Here is a 23,279-nt window from a genome sequence, read left to right on the forward strand (position 1 = left end):
CACAATTGTAACGCATCTTTTTTACATTCAAAATATATATATTTTTTTTCTATTAATACAAAGTTAAACGTCTGTACACATTTTGTTAAATATCACAGTCATTTCGTATCATTTCTTTTTTTTCTTCTTCTATAAAAAGATACATTTAATATCGAAATAGTTTCTTCGTATAGTTTGGTAAATTTTAATTTGTAAATAATTTATAAAATTAGAACATCTCGGAAGAATAATAATGCACAAAGTCTTTGTACAAACTCTAACGTTTTAATAGTATTAACTTTTTAACAAAGGATCATCCTCTAGTCCTTCGCCGTTGATGATAATTTGTTCGGGTGGTATACTGTATTTTGTTTCACGTTCTAAACTGTAAACTATTCCGTAACCGAAATATATAGAGAAACCTATAGCCATCCATATTGCAAATCTTATCCAAGTGTTTTCAGGTAAATACAATATTAAATAAATATTGATAAATATACTTAGTAATGGGGTAAACGGTACTAATGGCACCTTAAAATTTGTTTTCTCTTGATTTTTAGGCTGAAGACTAAGGGCTATAAAAGCTACAATTACTAACACTGTGAGCAAACACAATCCTATTATTACACCTAAGTTTTTCTCTAATATTTTATTAAAGAAGAAGCATAAAATAACATCAATGCCAATTAAGAGTAATCCTATAAATGAAATAAACAGTACAGACACTCTACTCGAAAGCTTTGTTGGATTTTTCAGTTTCAAAAGATTAAAGATTTGATACAAATAATTCCGTGAGATGGAAAAATTTTCATACACTATACTAGAGTTATTTACTTCTCTCATCTTATTTGATTCAGATAAATCATCATCTTCAGAAGATGAACTCTGTAGCATCATATTAGTTGGTTTATATCTGAAAATAATCCCTTTTGTTAATAAAAATTTACATTTTTTAAATAAATATTAATTAGATTCATTATTGAAAATTATTTCATATTTTTAACTGAAAATATCTTATGATATAAAAATTACATATGGAAAAGATAAATTGGAGAAAATATCTTTACATTGAAAAAGTTAATGATTTTATTATTTAACATGTTTTTAAAAAGCTTATTAAATAAATCAATTATATTATTTTTATTTACATAATTTTTGAGGTGCAACTAGTTTGACAATGGTATTGATTTTATAAATTACAATTAAATTTTTCAAAATATATTTTAATATTTTGTTTTTATTATGAGAAACTTTTTACAAAAAATTAGTGACATATGTATATCAAACTGTCTTAACCACTATAATGTTAATGATCCAGAATAATTCTGCAAATCATTAGGTTTTGGTACTTCTATTTCATGAATAGTCTGACTAATTACAGTATTTCATATACTTTATAAAAAAGAATAATTGTATTGCAATTGGACTTCGAACTCGCATTTGAGTTATAATTTTGTATTGCAATTCAAAAATCTTTTTTAATTCATTGATAAACAAAATAAAATGATCAATACAAAATTAACTCTTTGGTATTTTATGTATACAGTTTCTGAAAGATATGAAAAATTCTTTCCTATTTTATCCATTTGGTTTTTCTTATGATAATGTTTGCTATGTGATTTACAAGAAATAAGAAGCAATTTATTGTAAAAATTTTCAAAATTTTGTTTCCCTCATCTTGTAAAACAACTAATTAACCACTATAATCACAAACAACCAATACCAATATATATAATACATACAGATTAATATAACAGAATGGCTATTGTATAGTATTGATACAAAAAATTTAAACCAAATGTGCAAAAATTAACAATCAAAAAACTTATAAAGATAACTTTCAAATATGAATAAAATACAAAAAAAGTTTATATTTAGGTTTTATTTCTCAAATAAAAAAACTTAATACATAATAATTACATATTTAATAATTACATATATATAAATACATATTTTGCAATTATCTTTTTTAAAATAAACCTACAATATTTGAAAAAAAAAAATCATCACTTAGAAAATTTATTTTGAAGAAACTGGAACAAACATATGAATATAACTTCTAATTTAAGAGATTCATAAAGTAAAATACTTTTTTTAAAACATTTATTTCTCAAAGTTAATTATTGTCTATCATAATTAATAACAGTATTTTTTCTTTGTATTCTTTCTGCCATCTATTAGCACTTTTTACAATATATCCATAATGAGTTCAGCAAGATTACAATGAAATCAGATCTATGTTGCACAATGGTATCCAAAATTCCAGTATGTTGCATACATACAGATTGGACAATTGTTAGATTCAATTCCAGATGTTCCATATAAATGAGTGTTTTTTTGGCAGACTTACATTTTTAAGAAAAATTAAAATTATGTTGGATTATTGAATTATTATTGTGATTACTCAGTATTCAGTCATAGATTAAACCAAAGTTGTATTAGTGCACTCAAGCTTTTTGATACAATGGTCATGATAATTGAGATGCACACACATGAATACAAAGTGGCCATTATTTTAAGGGTTATAACTTATTTTTAACTCTATTACAGTAAAATATACAACAACAACATAATGATTGAGACGAGGGAAAAAGAAAGAAATTCAACTGGTAAAATATAATAAATCTATGTTTATTATTTATAACTAGTTAACCAACTAGATAGGAGATGCATTCCATGTATTCCTTCTAAAGTTACTATAAAATCAAATATAATTTGTTAACAGATTGAAACTAAAGTCAACCTAAAGACATTATCAAAATATGAATTATAAGTGTAAATACTTTGTGATACAAAATAAAGTAATCTTCCAGAAACAAAACATTAATCAATGTAAATAAAACTCAAACCTTCCTTAAAATTGATAGATAGGCCCTGGAAGTCTGGTTTAATATTTCCAACTCCTTTAACACTTCCAAATTCCTAAGCTGTTTGTATGTCATGTTTGTCATACTAGGGTAGCCTGTTTTAAGGAAGAAAAACAAATCAAGGGCATGGCAAGCTATATTCAACCTGACATAATAGCAAACAACACAGGTACACATTATTGGATATGCAATGAAAGAAAAATTTAAAAAAAATTTGAATACGTCAGAGTCTTATATGAATTCCAAAACAGAACGCTAATATCAGATAGATTCAATTTTTTAGGGAACTATCTGAGAAAGGTCTGAGATGGAGACTGAAAACATTAATAACATAATGGTTTTCACAATTACATGCAAAGCAAAATAAGGTTTTTGTGAATTTTATGTACAGTGATATAAAATATATATTAGACAGACCAGCATCTGATACTTAATTTAATTCTATCACATGAATAATCATCAATGTACAGAATTTTAAAAAAATTATATGATGTCCATGTGTCAAAAAAATGAACATGTTAGCATTTTTTGTAGCAAAGTAAATGAAAACTTTCATGAGTCTAGAAATAACTCATACTAAACACTAACACTACTGCAAAATCAATATATCTAATGTTGATAAAGAAAAAACAAATCTCTTCAAAATAATCTACCACCACGTGATATTTTGTGTTTTTCATTATCACGTAATTGCTTTGTGATATGACTTGCAGATTACACACAAAAGATCAATGATAAAATATTTCATAAAATATCAATAGACATAATATAAGTACTTTGTGCAGTTACTTTATTATATAATAAAGTTTGATATATTTTTAATAATCTCTCAAGGATACTGATAAATACTACTATTACTAAAAGTAAACAGATATACAGGTAACCCCCGTATAACACGGCACTTCTATAGCATGGATCCACTCTAACATGGTTCGAGAATTGGTACCACTCCCGTATAACACGGTACTGTTATAGCACGGATTCACTCTGACATGGTTCGAGAATTGGGTAAAACCCTCCTACAACATGAAATGTAATAAATTTTTACATACTTAAGTAATAATAGTTCACGAAAATAATAATTTTCGTGAACTATTATTACTTAAGTATTATTATAATAATTTTCGTGAACTATTAGTACTTAAGTATGTAAATTTTCTTTTCTCGCCTTCTGTCGATACACATGGTCCTTCTCGAAACTTGTTTCAATGTTGCCAGATCGCGACGCTTCTGCTTCTGATGTTGCCGAATGTTTTTCCCTTATTCCATACTTGCTTTATTCTTCATAAGTGCTTAGCACCATATAAGGAAATTTATAAAGACCTTTTAACTAGAAGCAAGCAATCTAAAATTACATACATTTTGCAAAAGGTAAAGCATGGATCTGAAGATAATGCAGAAAAATGCTCAGAGGATAAGGATAACTTGCCAAAAAGAAAACGCTCTCGGTTAATTAATAGTGTTTTTAGTGATGACGAAGAAAACATTGTTTAATTTATATTAATATGTATCACTTAAAAAAATTTTAATGAAGATATTTATCTTAATTATGAAAATATACTAGCATGTTTTTTAATTTTTGGAACCTAACCCTCCTTTTCGTACTAGTTCTTTGTTTCGCATAACACGGCAATTTTTTGGAACATAACTACCGTGTTATACGGGGGTTACCTGTACAGTATTTGGAATTTTTATAATTCATTGATTTTAAATATCTATCCATTATTAATATATTGCTGAGTATATTTACACATATGCAAGTAGTGAATTTCAAAAATGAAGTTTAATTAAAACTTCACTATGATAGAAGAAATTATATGTAGTTTTGGAGCATTTCTTCTATGAATTTTTAATTGTTTACTTGTCCTGAATATTTTATAATACAATAAAGCTTCTTTATAATTATATATATATGATAAACATCATTTAAGTTTTTGTAGATATCTGTTCTAAAAAAATTAGTCCTGAAAGTAATAATAAGACATTTATAACAACTTAAAATAATTTGTGGAAAGTGTTCATTTTGTCTTCTTAATACCCATAGGGAAGAAAAAGGTTTAAAGAAATGCTTCATATTTATATTTTCAAAATATTTTTTTAAACTTAAATATGATGAAAAAATTTACTTCTTCAAAAACTGATTGTATGGAATTAAAAAAAAAACACACACACTCACAAAACCAGTAAAAATTAAAATACTTACTAATATTTTGTTCAAATTAATAAATATTTTAATCTTTTCACTGGCTTTGGATATGTGTGTATGAGTTTTATTCCATACAACTGGTTTTTGAAGTAGTGAATGTGCCAAAACACATGCACTTAAAATTATTTTTAAAGCTTGTTTTGATTATAATTTTAATATTTTAATTCAAGTTATATGAATAAATTATTTTCTTTTTGGGGTAGATGTTTTCATCTGTTGGCACCTGAATATATATATATATATAAAATTATTTAGTTGAAAGTACCTCTTATCAAAATATTGAAATGAAATTGCAATATGAGGTTATTTTTTAAATGCTGAAATTTTGTAGAAATTTACAAATGAATATCAAAAGTGAACTTTTAATTAATTTAACTTTTACATATTTCTTACTCTTATTATTGCATTTTATAAGTTATGATGAAAACTCAAACAAATTAAAAATAAAATGTTTTTTTAAATATCATTCATTTGAGTTGTTAAATTTGTCTAATAACCAAATTGATCATTGGACAAATTTATTTTTATTATATGTTAAATATAGTAAAAATATCTATGATGACAACTGATATGTCTTAAATTATAGTATGTAAAACACAGAATTTTCTATTTTTATTTTGTTTAATAAAAATATTAATTCCAATTTGCAGTGGTGTGCCATGACATTTGATGATAGGGAAGATGTGTTTTGTAAGAAGCTGATTTCCAGGGGCAATCAGTTAATTGCACATTAGTGATTGTCTATGGTCCATTCATGTTTGTTTGTTCGATAAGCCAGTAAAAACCGTAGACTTCTCTAAATGTATTTTTAATGTTGCAATTACATTCTGAATCACTAGCCACAATATAAGGCTAAAATTTAAAATAATTTGGTACTTGGTAAACATACTTGGTAAAATGTGTGGTGGATAGGTACATACCTGGTATAAATTATTCTTCAATTGTATGAATATAGTTTTAAAGAAAATTATAATTAAATATAGCTTTGTAATGTACATAAAAATAACAAAATCTTCTTTACTTTTTAAATCTTAAAACAATCCACTTAGTCAAATAGCTCCCTACCAGTGGCTAATAGATGGAATCAGACAGTCCTGGTAGGTCAGCCAAATCCCGAGGGTGCCAATACTGGTCAATGTCAAATGCTTCTTTTGTCACATCACTAGTATACCTCAAAGAATGCGATAGGGTTGTTGTAAATTTTAAACGTTTCTCACCATAGCTGTAAAAATCTACATATGTTAAACTTAATACTAAGTACATTGTCTGTCATTTGTTTTCTAACTAATTCATTTTAAGACCAGATGTCCATGGAAATTTCCAAAATTTACAACTTTTCGGTCACTCACATTGAACAGGAAAAATTTCTGTCTTTATTACATCTAATATTACAAAGAAATCAATTCCCACTGTATTCGGCTAGTGATTGGTTCAGTTAAGCTTTTGTTTAAGTAAAATTCCAGCTCTCAACAGTAGGGTTTTACTTATGCCCCTAATTCCCTAATCTCTTAATTATTTAACTACTACTTAAGTAGAAATAAGTTGAAACTGGTTACTTTGTACTTGAATATTTGTAGTCTTGGGAAAGAAGTGGAAAGACAGATTTTTTATGACAATGGATACATAAATCATAAATTTAAGGAAAATAAATTCTAGAACATATTTTTGTACCTTGTGCATCTCATTCATTAAATTTAGTTGTAAATGATGCTGTCAAAATAACAGTTAATTTTTTAACATTGTACAAGAATTATACATGTTTATTTCTGCATCCCCTTACAGAGGGGACATACTAAACTGTAATATCACTAGTTTAACATTGAAATCGGCAAGTAATACAAGATGGGAGAGCAGATTAAATATATCAAATATTTTAATGGATTTTTTTAAACTCCTGTTAACTAACAATAGAGAATTATCATAAAAACATACCAGTAAACTCATATCAGTTTGGTTAAGTTATAAATCTACTTGTGATCCACATAATGGGATGAGGGTGGCCAAATATCTAGCACAGGCAGCTAACAGCTCAGAATTGGTCCTGGATAGAATCATTGGAAGCATTATATGATATTTTGGTGTAGCATCCACCAGCTAAACAGCGAGGTTGGTTCTCTGTAAAGCATATGTGCAAATGCATATAATCTGGCTGCTTTACACCATTCAGATATTTTTGCTGTGGAAGCTGTCCCGTATTCAACAATGCAGTGCTTCCATTCTGCCATTGATATTCGAATATACAATAGCAATCTTATCGTTTTTTCCACATATAGTATAGAAATTTGTAATAAGATACATAATGCGGTTATAATAAAATATTAATTTTAATTAATTTAATTCAAAGTATGTTAAAATATGAAAATAATTGCACAATATGTATTTATAGTTTAGAAAATACAAGGGAAGTGGTGCTTCCACCACTTCCAAGGTCAGCACACTACTGCCAATTTAATTTACTTACTCCTATTTGTAGTTTATTCTTATTTCATAGTAGCATAGAAAGGGGTCAATGAATTAAATCTAATTTTGAAAAGGAGTCCATGAGCAAAAAAGTTTGGAAACCCATGTTCTAAATGAAATATGAACAAATGAGCAATAGTCGAATTTTATTATCTAATAATATAATTAAAATTTTGATGTTTTTATATTAGTGAAAGATAAATGTGTTTGATACTTACCTCAAAACTAAAACAGAAACTGCAACTAATGTATATGCCAAAAGTGTTCCAATAGACATCATGCTGGCTAATTCGTCAACATTAAACAACATTGCCAGTAACGCTAAAAAATGTGATAATCTTATATTTAATTTTTTATTTAGAAAACATTTTAATGTACTGTTACAAAATTGAGTGATTTATATAAATTTCAAACAAAACACTTTTTTTAATAATAAAATAAATAATATAAAAAGTTTATAAAAGAAAAATCAATCTGATATATTATTTATTTAATTTAATATTTTTAAATTATAAGTTAAAAAAGATATTAATAAAAAACTTGAATAGATGTATCTTGAAATTTGTCTATTGACAATAGAAAATCTAATTGAATTAATTAATGCAACTTTATCAGTGAGTGAAGACAAAAGAATTAACTTTTTTGACTGATTAATGGGCATCCAATTATGAAATGTGCATTTATTAATTCAGTTGAATTTCTAGTGGCTAGGTCTTCATCTTTAGAAAATCTAATACAAAATATCATATATTTAGAATCCATTGGAGTTTTTTACAATAATGTCTCCTTAAGTTACTTAGCCTTCCCTGTATGTTTATAATTATTAAGTGATGCCGACTAATTCATACTGTAAGATAGTCGTCAGCCTTACTAAGGCTAGAGTGAAGCTGGGTTTTTTAATGAACTGTAAGAGAATACGTGTGTTCCCTATGACCATATATCGCATTTGCCTACCACCAGGAAATGAACCATTACGCAATAAAGTTAGATGGATGTGTATGAACAAGGCCATCAGGATGATCAGGAAATCCATTTATTCTAAATTGGTGGATCTTGTCAACATTGAAAACAAGTTATTTCAACAAGACCCTTGAGTTTTGGCCCTCGAAAACGCAAAAATTATAAACATACAGGAAAGGCTAAGAAGTATCATATATTTAGATCCATAAGGGACATAGGGGATGTATTCTGTCCAATATTTTTGTACTTGCAAATTGTATGCCCACCCAAGATTATGTATTATTTTTTATTATTTTATATCATACTACAAAAATTATGAGAAAAAAAAGAGTACACTGCAAAATATTCCTAATGTTTTATATATACAGTATATATATGAAAATCTGACAGTAAGAAATTTTTCTTACTCATTATTCTCAGTATGACGCCCCTAACACACAGGGTTGTGGAAATAAATCCAGAATTTCTTTGTGGCCAATCTTAAGCAGTCTTGGAGATAAGACTGTTGATTAAATTATATGCATGTTTCAAGTTACTCAAGAAGAAAGCACTGAACAGTCAACAACTGGGACCTTCTCAATATTATGAAAATGCAACTGAAAAGCTGCTATACTGGAATCACTGCACTGGAAAGTTGCACTCACAAATCAGGACATGGTTTGACAACAAAATGATGCAAGTTTACAACATAGCCAAGAAGTTCAGAGAATCTGACAACAAGGAGGATGTGACTCCTAACAGGGCAACTTACAGTAAGAATTCTGATTGCAAGAGAAGTGTGGAATTTGTAGCAAAATTGAAAGAGAAGATCAATCAAGATGGTGTCTAGAGCATGAGTGATCTCACAAAAGAAATGGGCATAGCAAGATCAATGATCAGTCTGACAGTGCATCAGAACCTGCAATATTATTCTTTTGTGACAGGGTTGTTGAATTAGGAATTACCAGCTCTTGACTGAAAAGAACAAGGAAACTGAAGGATCAGGCTCTGGTTCTGACTTGTGGCCTGACTGAAATTCCCTTTACTACATATGGGGTGTAGTCAAGGCAAAGTATCACAATACCAATGATATTCTAAAGGCTTCCATTGTGGAGGTGATGAGGAACATAGACAAGGTGCAGGTCAAGCACACATACAGCTGTTTCAGGTCAAGTCTGGAAAAAGTCATGGAATCTACATAGAATAATTTCATTCTGTATGTTGTATACTATTTTTATACCAATTTTCATAAAAACATATTAATTTTTCCTCTATTTCTAATTGTTTTTCATTATATGACGACTTTTCTGGATTCACCTTGATGACTCTGCATATACATATACAGATTAATGTCAATGCAAAATAATCAAAAAATTTATTTCTTTATTTTAATAATAATAAAATATCTAACACAGTAATAAATTATTATTTAAATTGGAAACTCATGTAAATTATCAAAACTACAAAGCCAGAAAAATCAATAATAGAATTCAGAAATTCTATTTGATATAACCTTGAATTTTTATTAATTAACAACAACATTTTTGAAAACATTCAAATTTATTATAAAAAAAGTGATGCTCAATTTATATCAAAAATATCATTTGAAAAGAATTTTCAAAATTTTCTGTAAGAGTTCAAAATTTTCTGTTATATTGTATCAACTTCTCTCTTAAATTGCTCTTTGTTAAACATCTGCTTGTACAGAAAATTAGAAGTAGAATCATTGATTACTATGGAGTTATTTTATTGATTATAAATATGAAAACAGCAACTATATCTAAACTAGAAGAAATAGCAACAGGAGAAATAGAATAAATCTGGATACAGTATATAGTGCTACACATCATATACCTATTTTTAGTACTAGGGTACTCAAGTATATTCAGATACACCTGAATATTAACTAAAAAGTTATTAGTGCCCTGATATCAGTTTAAAAGACTTTTTAAAAAATGATTGAAATTACAAAAAATTTTTATTAATCATTTTAGCTGTTTTTAGTTGAATGTTCTAATGAATTACAGTTTTCAATTTTTAAAAGATTGATATTGTAAACTGAAATTTTCAATTACAGTAATACCCCGAACTTACGTGATAGGTGAGACTGAGTGATAACCATAAGTCGGGGTATAATTTCGCAATTTGTTTAAAATCCAAGTTGGTTGTATATAAGCTAATAAATGTTCTCGTTAATCTTATCTCGTCTTTTGATTCGTTCACGGTTACAAGAAATCACCATATAGAGTCTCTCGAGTCTCCGTAGATATAACAAACACAGAAATAAATAACACAAAATAAATTGTAGCTATGTGTTGATTCTGCATGACACGTCCAAAGATGTAAGCTGAACAATAGTGTGGGGGGAGTGAGTAATCGAGAGTTGCGTGGCGCTCAAACAAAAGACGAATCGACGAGATTTGAAAATCGTGTAACTCTGGGTTCATGTAAGTCGGGGTAGCGTAAGTCGAGGTATTACTGTATTTTTTTTCTAATTAACAATTTTAACTATCTTTATAGAATTGTTGAATTCTTAAAATTTAAAATAAGACATTTTATTATACAAAAGATCTCATTTGAATGAAAATGATCATTAAAATAAATAATTCCATTTAAATTACAATTATTTGTCATTTTTATACTTTTCTTTCATTTGTAGATAAGTTTAACATCTGCTTTCAAACTGTGGGTGCAAACACAATAATTCTGCTAAATTCAGAAAAAGCTAAAATATTTCAAAAAATTTTTTATCATTGTTAGACTATTAAGTGTTGCGGAATGTTCTCTCAAATTTATAATATTGCATACTATACAGCACAAATTTAAATATATCAATTGATATTTCATTATGATATATATATATATATATTTATTTATTATAACTGATTACGGCAGTATTACACTAAAAACATTTTAAAAATATCTGTTTCTCTTAGAATGTTAACAAATAGGACATAAAACCTATTTGAAATCAAATTAAACTAGAAATATGTAATTTTTATTTGTAAAATTTTTGATATTTCATAACTTTGTTTTTTAGAGAGATATAAATAGAATACAATTATTGAATAACCATGAATATTTAAAATAGTTATGTCACAAAGAAAAACCTCTGCCATTAACCACTCATCACTATATATTCATTATTTGTTCATCATGAGTTATTGAGTATTCTTTTACGTAGTGAAAAAGTAATTTCTAATATAATTTGTGATTAATTTGATTTATTTAAAGTGTTCAAGAAAAACTAACTTATAAAATACTTTCAAATATAGGAGAATAATTAGCAGAATAGCAGAGTACAAAAAGAGAAAAATAGAAGATGAAAGAAGAAAATTATTAAATAATTATCTACTCTTAGTAATTAAAAAATTAATGTAATACAATAATTTATAAGTTCCTTATACTCTAAAAATTTATTTTCTTTCTTCTGTGTTTGGAGTTAGCTGTATACTTTTATTCAAAGTATGCAGCTAACAAGAAATAAAGAAGAAAATTGATAATTGAGAATTACAAACATGAATATAGAACATTTCTTTGTTAAATCTACATTCAATCAATATTGTCAGACTTAGGAGATTTATAACTTTGCATAAGGAAATCTGAAAATAAATATTACTGTACAAAGTTTTTTCAAAAATATTAGCTTACAGAAAAATGATATAATAGAAATTAAAACAAGTAATAAATATATTTGGACACAATGCAAAACATTCAAGACATAAATTAAGACTCTCAACATCCAATAACATTCTGCATATAATGGTAACTGATGGAGAATAATTAGACATGTATTTATAAGTACACAAATTGATGAAAAAATATTAGCTTTTTATTCACATGTATTTGTGAAATCTGCAAATTTAACACAGTTGTCGGGAAAAAAAAAATGTAAACAACTCCGATAGCAAAATAATTGTGAGAATTAGAGCGGAGGTCACCATTTGTGATAACAATTAGATGGGAAAGTTGACACATAGGTGTCAAGAATGCACTGTTATTGCCAACATTTGATGATCCTGTGACTCCTTTCCCACGACAATCGAATAAAATCTTGAGCCCCGGAAGCTCAGGGCAATCCAAAAAAAGTTATACTTGTCAATGTGTGCATCTTGTCTCCCGGACCTCCATACAACGGACTCAAACAAACGGAAGGAGAAGATATAGGTAGAAGACAGACCACAGCTTTGAACTTCCATACTTATCGCCATACTACGCCGGACTACGATTGGTATGTGTCGAAAGCCCCTCCTGCAAACTGTGGAGGTTGCGGGAGGGGCTTGAACCCGCAACCTGGCAGTTATGCTTGCCAGTACACTTGCGTAACTGGCAAGTGCACCACATGGCAAGCGGAGGTTGCAGGTTCAAGCCCCGTCCCGGGCCAATTTTTTATTCCAGAAGGTTCTAAATTTATTTAATAATTTATTTATTTTAATTATAATTATTAATTTACTTAAGAGATGGCTCCTAACGTCTACCTCTAATGTCAAATTACTTTATACTAATCATTTAATTAGCCATATTATAGCCCGATATTAAGGTGATTGTTTGGTGATTTATTGTATATTTCTCGGGCTTTGAGTTGTTATTATTTATATATGACATTACATGCACCTTCCTTGCTTTCACTGATGAAATTTGTCATTATAGACCAATAGTCAAAGTCAAGTTTGGTAAGTGGTCAAAATGTTTTTCCCCTTTCTTCCCAGTGCAAGATCACAGAATTCATATGACACTTAAATACAGAAGTAATAGTTTTAACTTGCTGAATGATCTCTCATAGCTGGCAATGGAAACTGCAATGGCTTATCATAGACACTATTTTCTATAGATGTAGAAAACATTTTATACAGTGGTGTATTTTCTGTTATATACTTCGTAGTAACATTATAAAAATCAATTAATTTTTCATCAATCTTTCTTTAATCATATAAGTAAAAATCAAATTTAATAACATTAAATAATATATCAGAGAGATCATATAGTTATAATAGTNTACACTTGCGTAACTGGCAAGTGCACCACATGGCAAGCGGAGGTTGCAGGTTCAAGCCCCGTCCCGGGCCAATTTTTTATTCCAGAAGGTTCTAAATTTATTTAATAATTTATTTATTTTATTTATAATTATTAATTTACTTAAGAGATGGCTCCTAACGTCTACCTCTAATGTCAAATTACTTTATACTAATCATTTAATTAGCCATATTATAGCCCGATATTAAGGTGATTGTTTGGTGATTTATTGTATATTTCTCGGGCTTTGAGTTGTTATTATTTATATATGACATTACATGCACCTTCCTTGCTTTCACTGATGAAATTTGTCATTATAGACCAATAGTCAAAGTCAAGTTTGGTAAGTGGTCAAAATGTTTTTCCCCTTTCTTCCCAGTGCAAGATCACAGAATTCATATGACACTTAAATACAGAAGTAATAGTTTTAACTTGCTGAATGATCTCTCATAGCTGGCAATGGAAACTGCAATGGCTTATCATAGACACTATTTTCTATAGATGTAGAAAACATTTTATACAGTGGTGTATTTTCTGTTATATACTTCGTAGTAACATTATAAAAATCAATTAATTTTTCATCAATCTTTCTTTAATCATATAAGTAAAAATCAAATTTAATAACATTAAATAATATATCAGAGAGATCATATAGTTATAATAGTGCTATAAAAATTATTTAACAAACTGTTTTTATTATAGTATAAACTAAGTTTTACTAAACAATACAAAATGAGTGTGGAAAACAATATTTGAGGAATATATTTAAAAAATAATCAAAAATATATACAAAATTTATATTAAAAAAATTCATTTTCTAACATTATTTATGCAATTTTGTGCACATCTATTAACTTTGTATTGTTAAGATATTCTGCAACTATAAAAACTTTTAAAATATAATATTTGAAATTCATGTAGAAAAGAAAACTTTGCTTACCTGTTAAAATACCAGAAATAATTGTGGCTATAATTGGTGTCTTAAATCTCTGATTTATTCTTGAAATAAATTTAAAAATCAATCCATCATTTGCCAATGCAAAAAGAACTCTAGGAAGTGGGAACATTCCTCCTAACATGCTATAAAAATATTTTTAATAAAATTTACATTTATGATAATAACTAATTCTATTATCAGATAAACATCTAAACTATAAAAGTAATGTATAAACTCCATGTGTGGAAAAAAATATTAAAAATATCCTAAAAATAGATACTTGATCTAGCTTATTGCCGAAGAATATCAACTTGAAATTTATCTGAGTATTATAAGTAGTTAAATTATCAAGATATTCCAAGTTGATGATTAAACTTAATACTGTAATTCCTTAACAATGATAGAAAAACCAATTTTATTAAAAGTAGAATTTCACAAATTCATTGAATAAAAAAGATGTTTGATCTTAAATAGTTTTTCTGTCTGGATCTTGGTGTTTTCTGGATACACACAGAAATTATTTGTAATAAATTTAATGCAATAAATGAATTACAGTAATTATAATTTTTTTCATTGAAAATAATTTTTATAATGATAATTACATGTTCTCATTATGTTTATATCATAAATTTTTTTTAGAATATTCAGTTTGTCACATTTTATTTTTGCTACTTATTATTTTGTTATATGTTTTTGCTATTTTTTTTGTCATTACAGTTGAAATACATTTTACTACTCTTTTGAATTATACAAAAAAAATTAAGTTCAAATTAAAAATCAAAATTTTGCCTAAATTGTTATTTTACTCNCTCAAAACTAAAACAGAAACTGCAACTAATGTATATGCCAAAAGTGTTCCAATAGACATCATGCTGGCTAATTCGTCAACATTAAACAACATTGCCAGTAACGCTGTTAAAATACCAGAAATAATTGTGGCTATAATTGGTGTCTTAAATCTCTGATTTATTCTTGAAATAAATTTAAAAATCAATCCATCATTTGCCAATGCAAAAAGAACTCTAGGAAGTGGGAACATTCCTCCTAACATGCTATAAAAATATTTTTAATAAAATTTACATTTATGATAATAACTAATTCTATTATCAGATAAACATCTAAACTATAAAAGTAATGTATAAACTCCATGTGTGGAAAAAAATATTAAAAATATCCTAAAAATAGATACTTGATCTAGCTTATTGCCGAAGAATATCAACTTGAAATTTATCTGAGTATTATAAGTAGTTAAATTATCAAGATATTCCAAGTTGATGATTAAACTTAATACTGTAATTCCTTAACAATGATAGAAAAACCAATTTTATTAAAAGTAGAATTTCACAAATTCATTGAATAAAAAAGATGTTTGATCTTAAATAGTTTTTCTGTCTGGATCTTGGTGTTTTCTGGATACACACAGAAATTATTTGTAATAAATTTAATGCAATAAATGAATTACAGTAATTATAATTTTTTTCATTGAAAATAATTTTTATAATGATAATTACATGTTCTCATTATGTTTATATCATAAATTTTTTTTAGAATATTCAGTTTGTCACATTTTATTTTTGCTACTTATTATTTTGTTATATGTTTTTGCTATTTTTTTTGTCATTACAGTTGAAATACATTTTACTACTCTTTTGAATTATACAAAAAAAATTAAGTTCAAATTAAAAATCAAAATTTTGCCTAAATTGTTATTTTACTCTGATTTCTTAAGTGGTCCTAATAATTTGGCCAAGGGACTGTATATATAATATATACTTAGTGGCTTAAAAAAACATAGTTTTGCACTATTAATCATGGTTAATAATTAGTAGTATAACATCTGTTTAATTGCTATCCAAATTTAATTTTTAGAAAACCAATTAAATAACATGAATTCAAGAAAATCTGTTAAAGAAAACTATGTCTAAAACTTTCCTCAAAAATATTTAGTCATAATAAATTTATTTATACATTTCTGGTTGTTTGATGTTATACAAAACAGAGCCAACTATTGTTTGGGGAAAAATCACACCAAGAAAGATCTACTCAATTGGGACAAAATTTGATGTTTACTGTAAATGTGCAAGAAAAGAAATTAAATTTCAGAACATAAAGAGCTATACAAGCTGAGGAAAATCAATAAGATGATCTGCCTCTTGCCTGAATACAAACTGTTACCAGTCATGGCATTGATTCATAACATTAATGGATGGTGTCCTGAGGGATTTCTTGCCAAACAGNTTTACAACCTTCACTATATAATTAACACAACAATGCTCAGTTTATTAGATTCCTTGACCATTAATTGCAGCTGTCCTCACACGTATCGCTGTGACTAAGTGATACAGTTATACAACAAAGAGAACAAACTAATCCGAATCACAATATGTTTTCACAAAATAGATAATTACAAGTATATACATTACTTAATAAAATATGAATTTTCTGATATTGAATATATTTTTAAGCAAAAAAAAATGCATCCATTAGAAGTTACTTTTTGCACTGTATAAACAATATCCACATCTAGTGATGTTCTGTTGTTAATACTGTCCAACAAACATTTCTGAAAACATTCACAAAGCCGATAATGTTTTATCTGCCTTGGACTTATTGAACTTTAATGCTCTTCACACAATGCTTTTCACTGTGATGTAATAAATGCTATGGGTAGTAGAGCATTGCATATATGTTTATCTTATCAGAAACTTATTTGATGTCATGAGAATTGTGGAATTTCTGGAAGACTCCATGCTGGAAACAAACTAAACAGAAATATTTGATAGTTGTTGAGTTTAATGGAAGTTGTTTAAAACATAATAAACAAATTTTATTCATTTTTGTAACATGTTCATGCCAAACAAGTTAAGAAATAAAAAGGTATTTCATAAAATTCAACATGCCTTTCACAAATTAATGCTTCTTTAAAATATCTTTATTGTTTTTTTCACCAATATATTTAGCAAGTTGAACTTCATTGAATTTAAACTTGTAAAATGGATTCTCACAAAAATGCACGTTTGATGTTATACAAAACAGAGCCAACTATTGTTTGGGGAAAAATCACACCAAGAAAGATCTACTCAATTGGGACAAAATTTGATGTTTACTGTAAATGTGCAAGAAAAGAAATTAAATTTCAGAACATAAAGAGCTATACAAGCTGAGGAAAATCAATAAGATGATCTGCCTCTTGCCTGAATACAAACTGTTACCAGTCATGGCATTGATTCATAACATTAATGGATGGTGTCCTGAGGGATTTCTTGCCAAACAGTGTTCAATTGGTGAGCTAAGTTTTTAACATTCCTTGATGGTTGCAGACCCAATCCCATCAGGCCCCAAATGTGCTCATTTCAGGAGAGATCTGACAATCTGGCTGGTCAAAAAAGGATGACTCAACCACAAAGACATTCAAATGAGAGGCATGCATGACCAGGAATTGTCTTGTTGGAAGTAAGCCTGGAGTGCTGCAAAAGGAATGGTAACACAACCAGTGTGGTGAGTTGGTAAACAAATAGTTCAACTTCAGCAAATTTGAAACATGTGATTCCGACCTGTCACACTAGGATTTCTTATAAAAGGAATCATATCATTAGGTATCTGAATATTTTTATCTAAATTTTAGATAAAAATATTCAGATATAATACAATAAATGAAAAAAACAACAATTTGATTAATTAATGACATAATGAATTGGTTTCCGAAATAATTTCTCTCACTCTGGTTAGTATGAGAATAGTTAATTTTCAACCAATGGTCAACTAAACTCAAGTATATTGTATAATTTTAAAATATAAATTTTGGAAAAAGTATACCAGTCATCTTGAACCAATATGTACAATCTTGCCCCAAGACATTAAACCAGTGAATAATAAGCCGGAACAATTCTATTAATTACATTTTTCAGTTTTTGCTTCCTTCTTTAGTTTATTGCAGTTAGATTCTGATCTGCACTAGTCATTCAGACTTGGTTCAAAATGAAACTCATCACTGAAGACAATTTGCACCCAATCAGAACAATTCCACATTGGTTGAGCTCAGAACCACTGCAATCCCTCTTGATAATGCCTAAGGGTCAATGGGTGTTGTGAGGTAGATTATTTTTTTGTTCATTTAGTCTGTTGTCTGTTAAATTGTTGATTCAGGTTTCTTAATATAAAATACAAGTCAGTATGGTCAATATGTAAATATAATTCAGAGAAAAACAAAAAATTTTCTAGTAAATTAATAATTTTTCTAAGTTTTGAATACTTTCTCCAAAGATTTTACATCGAAAAGTTTTTATTTAATATCAAAAGTAAGACATTTTAAAATTGTACCATTACTATGATGATCCACATTGCATTGGTTGTATTTTGAGTAATTTAAAAGTTTAACAAAATAATTTTACTTTTTATAGTTATATAATATCACATGCAAAGAGAAATCATCATAAGTTCAGCTCAATTGAGGAAAAAGTTCTCTTCTTTTAATCAATAAATAATTAAAAAGGATGGAAGGCCATTATTCAAGAAAATAATACATGAATTTGTATTTTTGAATCTTCAATGTACTTTTTTTTGCACTTCTTTCTGCAACTATTTTTAGTTATATATTTATTTTATTGTATGTAAAAATATTGTTAATTTTGTTTAATAATTGTTAATAAAAATATTTAGTTTTAATAAGATAATTTATTCAATTATTTTTCTTAATTTGAAATAAATGTCTTAGGAAAATTGTCGTCAAAATTATAAATTTTGCTGGTGAAGAAAATTTTAATAGCCAAATAACCATGAAACCAATGCAAGTATATTAACAGTTAATTACAGAGAAAAAAAATACTATATGGTACTGTATATATAAATATATTAATTGCTGAAAAATGTTATAATATAGGGACAGCCTTCTTATATATACAAATGGATGGTATAATTAAGATTAAACTTAATCCAAACTGTTTTACTCAGAGCAAACACTTCTCTTTAGAAAAAATTTATGCTTTTGTAAAGAAGTTTGTATTAAAATTAAAAATTTAAATAAATAAATTTACCTGGTAGATAATCCAGCAAGAGCTCCAACAGATATTATCCATTTGGCACTTGTCCAACCAACTTTTGCAAATACATTTGGCAATGGAGCTGAATCAGACTGATCATAATAAGGCCACATCAAAGTCTGAATTGCCGACACACTAAAGTATGCCAAAAAACAAACTACCAACGATCCAACTATTCCAATTGGAATAGATTTTTGTGGATTTTTCACTTCTTCTCCTAAAGTTGCTACACAATCAAATCCAACAAAACTGTAAAAACATACAGCAGCTCCTCGTAGCATTCCACTTATACCATATGGAAAAAATCCACCATCTCCTCTGTCTTTAGGAATCTACATTTAAACACACAGTTAACATTAATTAAAACTAAGACATGAAAGTAAAGAATTTGTTTCAAAAAATATTATTAATTCAATTAAGAATTTAATCAATCTTTTCTCATTTGAATTCACAAATTTTAATATGTATATTTTATAATTCTGATTTATCTAAAAAATAGACCCATATAAATTAACAATTATGCACATTAAAAAATATACACACTGATAATAAAAATGACAATCTATAATAAAACATTGTTACATTTAAAACTTATAGAATGTCTCAAAACATAAAGAGGTAGTAGTAATGTTTGAAAATATATACTGATTTTCTCATTACCCAAAAGTAGAGCATTCCTGTGAAATCGTTCATAAGCCAGAATAGCATAAAGTGAAAAAGCAGTTACCATTAATTTATATGGGAAATTTTTGAGCATTCCAGACCCAAAATTAACTAAATAAATCTTATCAAACACGTAAAACTTAAAATAATAACAACAAAAAGCAGGAATGGTATGATAAATACACAGCCAGTATTCTTTAGTTTTCTGCTAGTTATATCAAGTCTGGTAAGCACCACCACTTTTTCCATGCTAGTCTATCCTGCACTTTTATCTTTAGTTCCTTATAACTACCATCTTTTAAGTCCATTCTACCACTTTTAAGTCCAGTCTACCACTTTAATTCTCCTTTCCCCTCATTTCTTTTTACCTGCAACCATTCCATCCGTAATGTCATATTGTAAGCCATCCTTCTCAAATCATGTTCCCAATCCAATTAGTTTTTTGCATCTTTATTGTCTCTAATATGCTCCTTTTTCACCCACTCTTCTTAGGACATCCTCATTTCTCATCTTATCACTCCATCTGACTTTCTCTATTGTTCTCCACTGCCACAACTCTAGGACCTCTATTCTCCTAATGTTGCATTGTCTCAAAATCCAAGTTTCAGCACCATAGAGGAAAACACTCCAGATGTAGCATTTGACCAGCCTTTTTCTGAATTCTAATTTCGGAGGTCCATACAAATATGTTTTCATTTTGCTAAATGCCTCTTCCACCATTCCAATTCTCCACTTGATTTTTTTCCTGTGTAGTGTCTCTAGTTTACAAAAATATACATAGTCAGTGTAGAATGGGTAAAGAACAGAAGACTTTACAACCTTCACTTTATAATTAACACAACAATGCTCAGTTTATTAGATTCCTTGACCATTAATTGCAGCTGTCCTCACACGTATCGCTGTGACTAAGTGATATAGTTATACAACAAAGAGAACAAACTAATCCGAATCACAATATGTTTTCACAAAATAGATAATTACAAGTATATACAAGATGATAAACACACATGCTTTAACATGACGTCTCAACACTAACCATATGTGAGTGTCCTATCCAGCTTATAATAGTCCATAGTCCAGTAACCAAAGATGTGGCCACTAAATCCTGTTATGGCCATCGGCCATGATATTGTATATTTGTATATTTTACTTTGAATTAATCATAGCCTTCCTTCCTGTTTCTTTGTTCCTTCTAGAACCTTCTTATCTAACCCTTTTGTCCTTAGGTAGGATTGTCTTTTCCACGTAAATAAGAACAAAAGAGGGAGTGGAGCCCTGGGGCAAAATGGACAGAAAAAGAGTCACTCTGGGTGAAGATCCCGAAGAAAGCAGAAAGAAAAAGTGAGTGCTCATGACCTGAAGTTAAAGTTAAAAAGCAGCAAGAAAGAGGAAAAAAGAAAAGAGATGATTTAGAAAAAAAAAAAAACAGCCGTAAGGACAACAAATAATCCAAGGAAAAAGCAGAGTTTTTCGATATCGAGAAGTAGCTGTATAGACTTTACAGCAAAAGATATCAATATCAAGATATTTTTTGTGTAATTTTAACAGCACTGAAGAGGGGTTGGGAATATAAGCCAACCCGAAATGCATCTGAATTAGAAATTTTTAAATAAAACGTAACGTTTTCTAACCAATTGCTGTTCGTTCGTCTACCAATTATCTTTTTGGATTACAAAGACGCTACACACTGCAAAAGATAAAGTTGGCGCCATAATCCAAAAGCGTATATACATACCAAAAGAAATTCTGGGTATTTCCATTCTCCCTACATTTTGTTTCCGTATCCATCTGTCCTGTACTCTTATTTTTCATTAGTTATAAGATAGACATAAGTTAGACATAAGTTAGTTATATAATTAGTTTTTTTTATTATTTTGACGATTGTCATGTGTACGAATCCTGGAGATAGTGGAGGACAAGCCTATTCCTTTTTTCTTTGTGTATAGAAGCACAAAAGTAGCACGCTAATTGAATAATCTAATCAATATCAATTTTTCTAATTAGTCCCAAGACTTTTATTTACAACATTTATTAGACAATTATTTACTAAGTTTAAGGTAGCCAAGCCCATTGGGAAAGAAGCTGGGAATTTTTTCCTGAGCACAAAGAGAACTTAGAGGGACCCACAGTAGTTCCTATCCCTATAAAACTAATGTTACTTAAAAACAGTCTTAAAGATTTTATTTTCTATTTTTATTAACAGAAAAAAAAAATCTTTAAGACTGCTTTTTATTAATAAAGAAATATTATTAATAAAATGTTTTTGTTTTTGAAAAATAACAAATTATTTTTCAAAAACAAAAAAAAAAAAAAAAAAAAAAAAAATGGCAAGAGACCCAGTCTATCCTTTGGTCACATACAATCTCTTGATGACCCTGAAAATATATTTCCTTAATAAAAATAAAAAGCTAAATACAAGTATAATAAGAACATATGCAATATTCAAAAGTTTATTAAAGAAATTAAATCATATTATACAGAAAAACTTGAAAATGCAGGTTTACAAACCTATCTATTCTTTTAGAAATATTTGGGTTTAATGATAGACATAAATAGTCAATAGGCAACAATATATGATCACTGGCACCATAAATGATTTACTTTATAATATAAAGCTACCAGACATCTAAATAGTTTCATGGCCATTGCTTTTACTTAGTGATAATAATTAATTATCATCATCTAAAAATTCATGGTACTTAGTAAAATTTTTAATTGTGAAATATTAAATTACCAAAAGATGACAATTTCACAAAATATTGCCAAAATTTGAACAAACTATTTGGCCTTGACAACCAATTTTTTCTGTAGACAAATAATTTCTAATATGACTGTTTAGAGAAATTTGGTCACAAATTTAGCTGAATAGCAAAACTATTGCTATGTATGAATTGACACTCTAGCTCAGGCATGGCCAACATAAGGCCTGTGGGCCGGATCTGACCCGTCTAATGAATTTATGTGGCCCACGATCAATCTTTCAATATTAGCTACTCAAGTCCGAATAGCTCGATAAAAATTCTGACGCCTAAAAAAAATAAAGGTCAACAACTTACTGTGCATTTAGAGTTAACCCTCCATTACAAATCTCGTAAGTACAGTGTAAAATGTTGATAAAGCATGATAATGTGAAAAATGTATCTGTAATCACTATCTACAATTTAGTCTCTACGGGG

General features: G+C 28.1%; 1 protein-coding gene across 1 annotated transcript in view; it reads right to left on the bottom strand.

The window, feature by feature from the left end:
- LOC111628111 (cationic amino acid transporter 2-like) overlaps nucleotides 1-23,279 on the bottom strand; it is a 50,546-nt gene that overhangs the window by 25,044 nt on the left and 2,223 nt on the right. Inside the window, exons 2-4 of the mRNA XM_023371834.1 lie at nucleotides 19,435-19,772; nucleotides 15,213-15,453; nucleotides 678-894 (exon numbers count right to left, since the gene is read on the bottom strand). Of these exons, the coding sequence (XP_023227602.1) occupies nucleotides 678-894; nucleotides 15,213-15,453; nucleotides 19,435-19,772 (796 nt within the window). The remainder of the gene's footprint in view (nucleotides 1-677; nucleotides 895-15,212; nucleotides 15,454-19,434; nucleotides 19,773-23,279) is intronic.

The sequence above is a fragment of the Centruroides sculpturatus genome, unplaced genomic scaffold (genome assembly GCF_000671375.1).
Source record: "Centruroides sculpturatus isolate CEXI.00-Female unplaced genomic scaffold, Cexi_2.0 scaffold430, whole genome shotgun sequence".
Classification (NCBI taxonomy): domain Eukaryota; kingdom Metazoa; phylum Arthropoda; class Arachnida; order Scorpiones; family Buthidae; genus Centruroides; species Centruroides sculpturatus.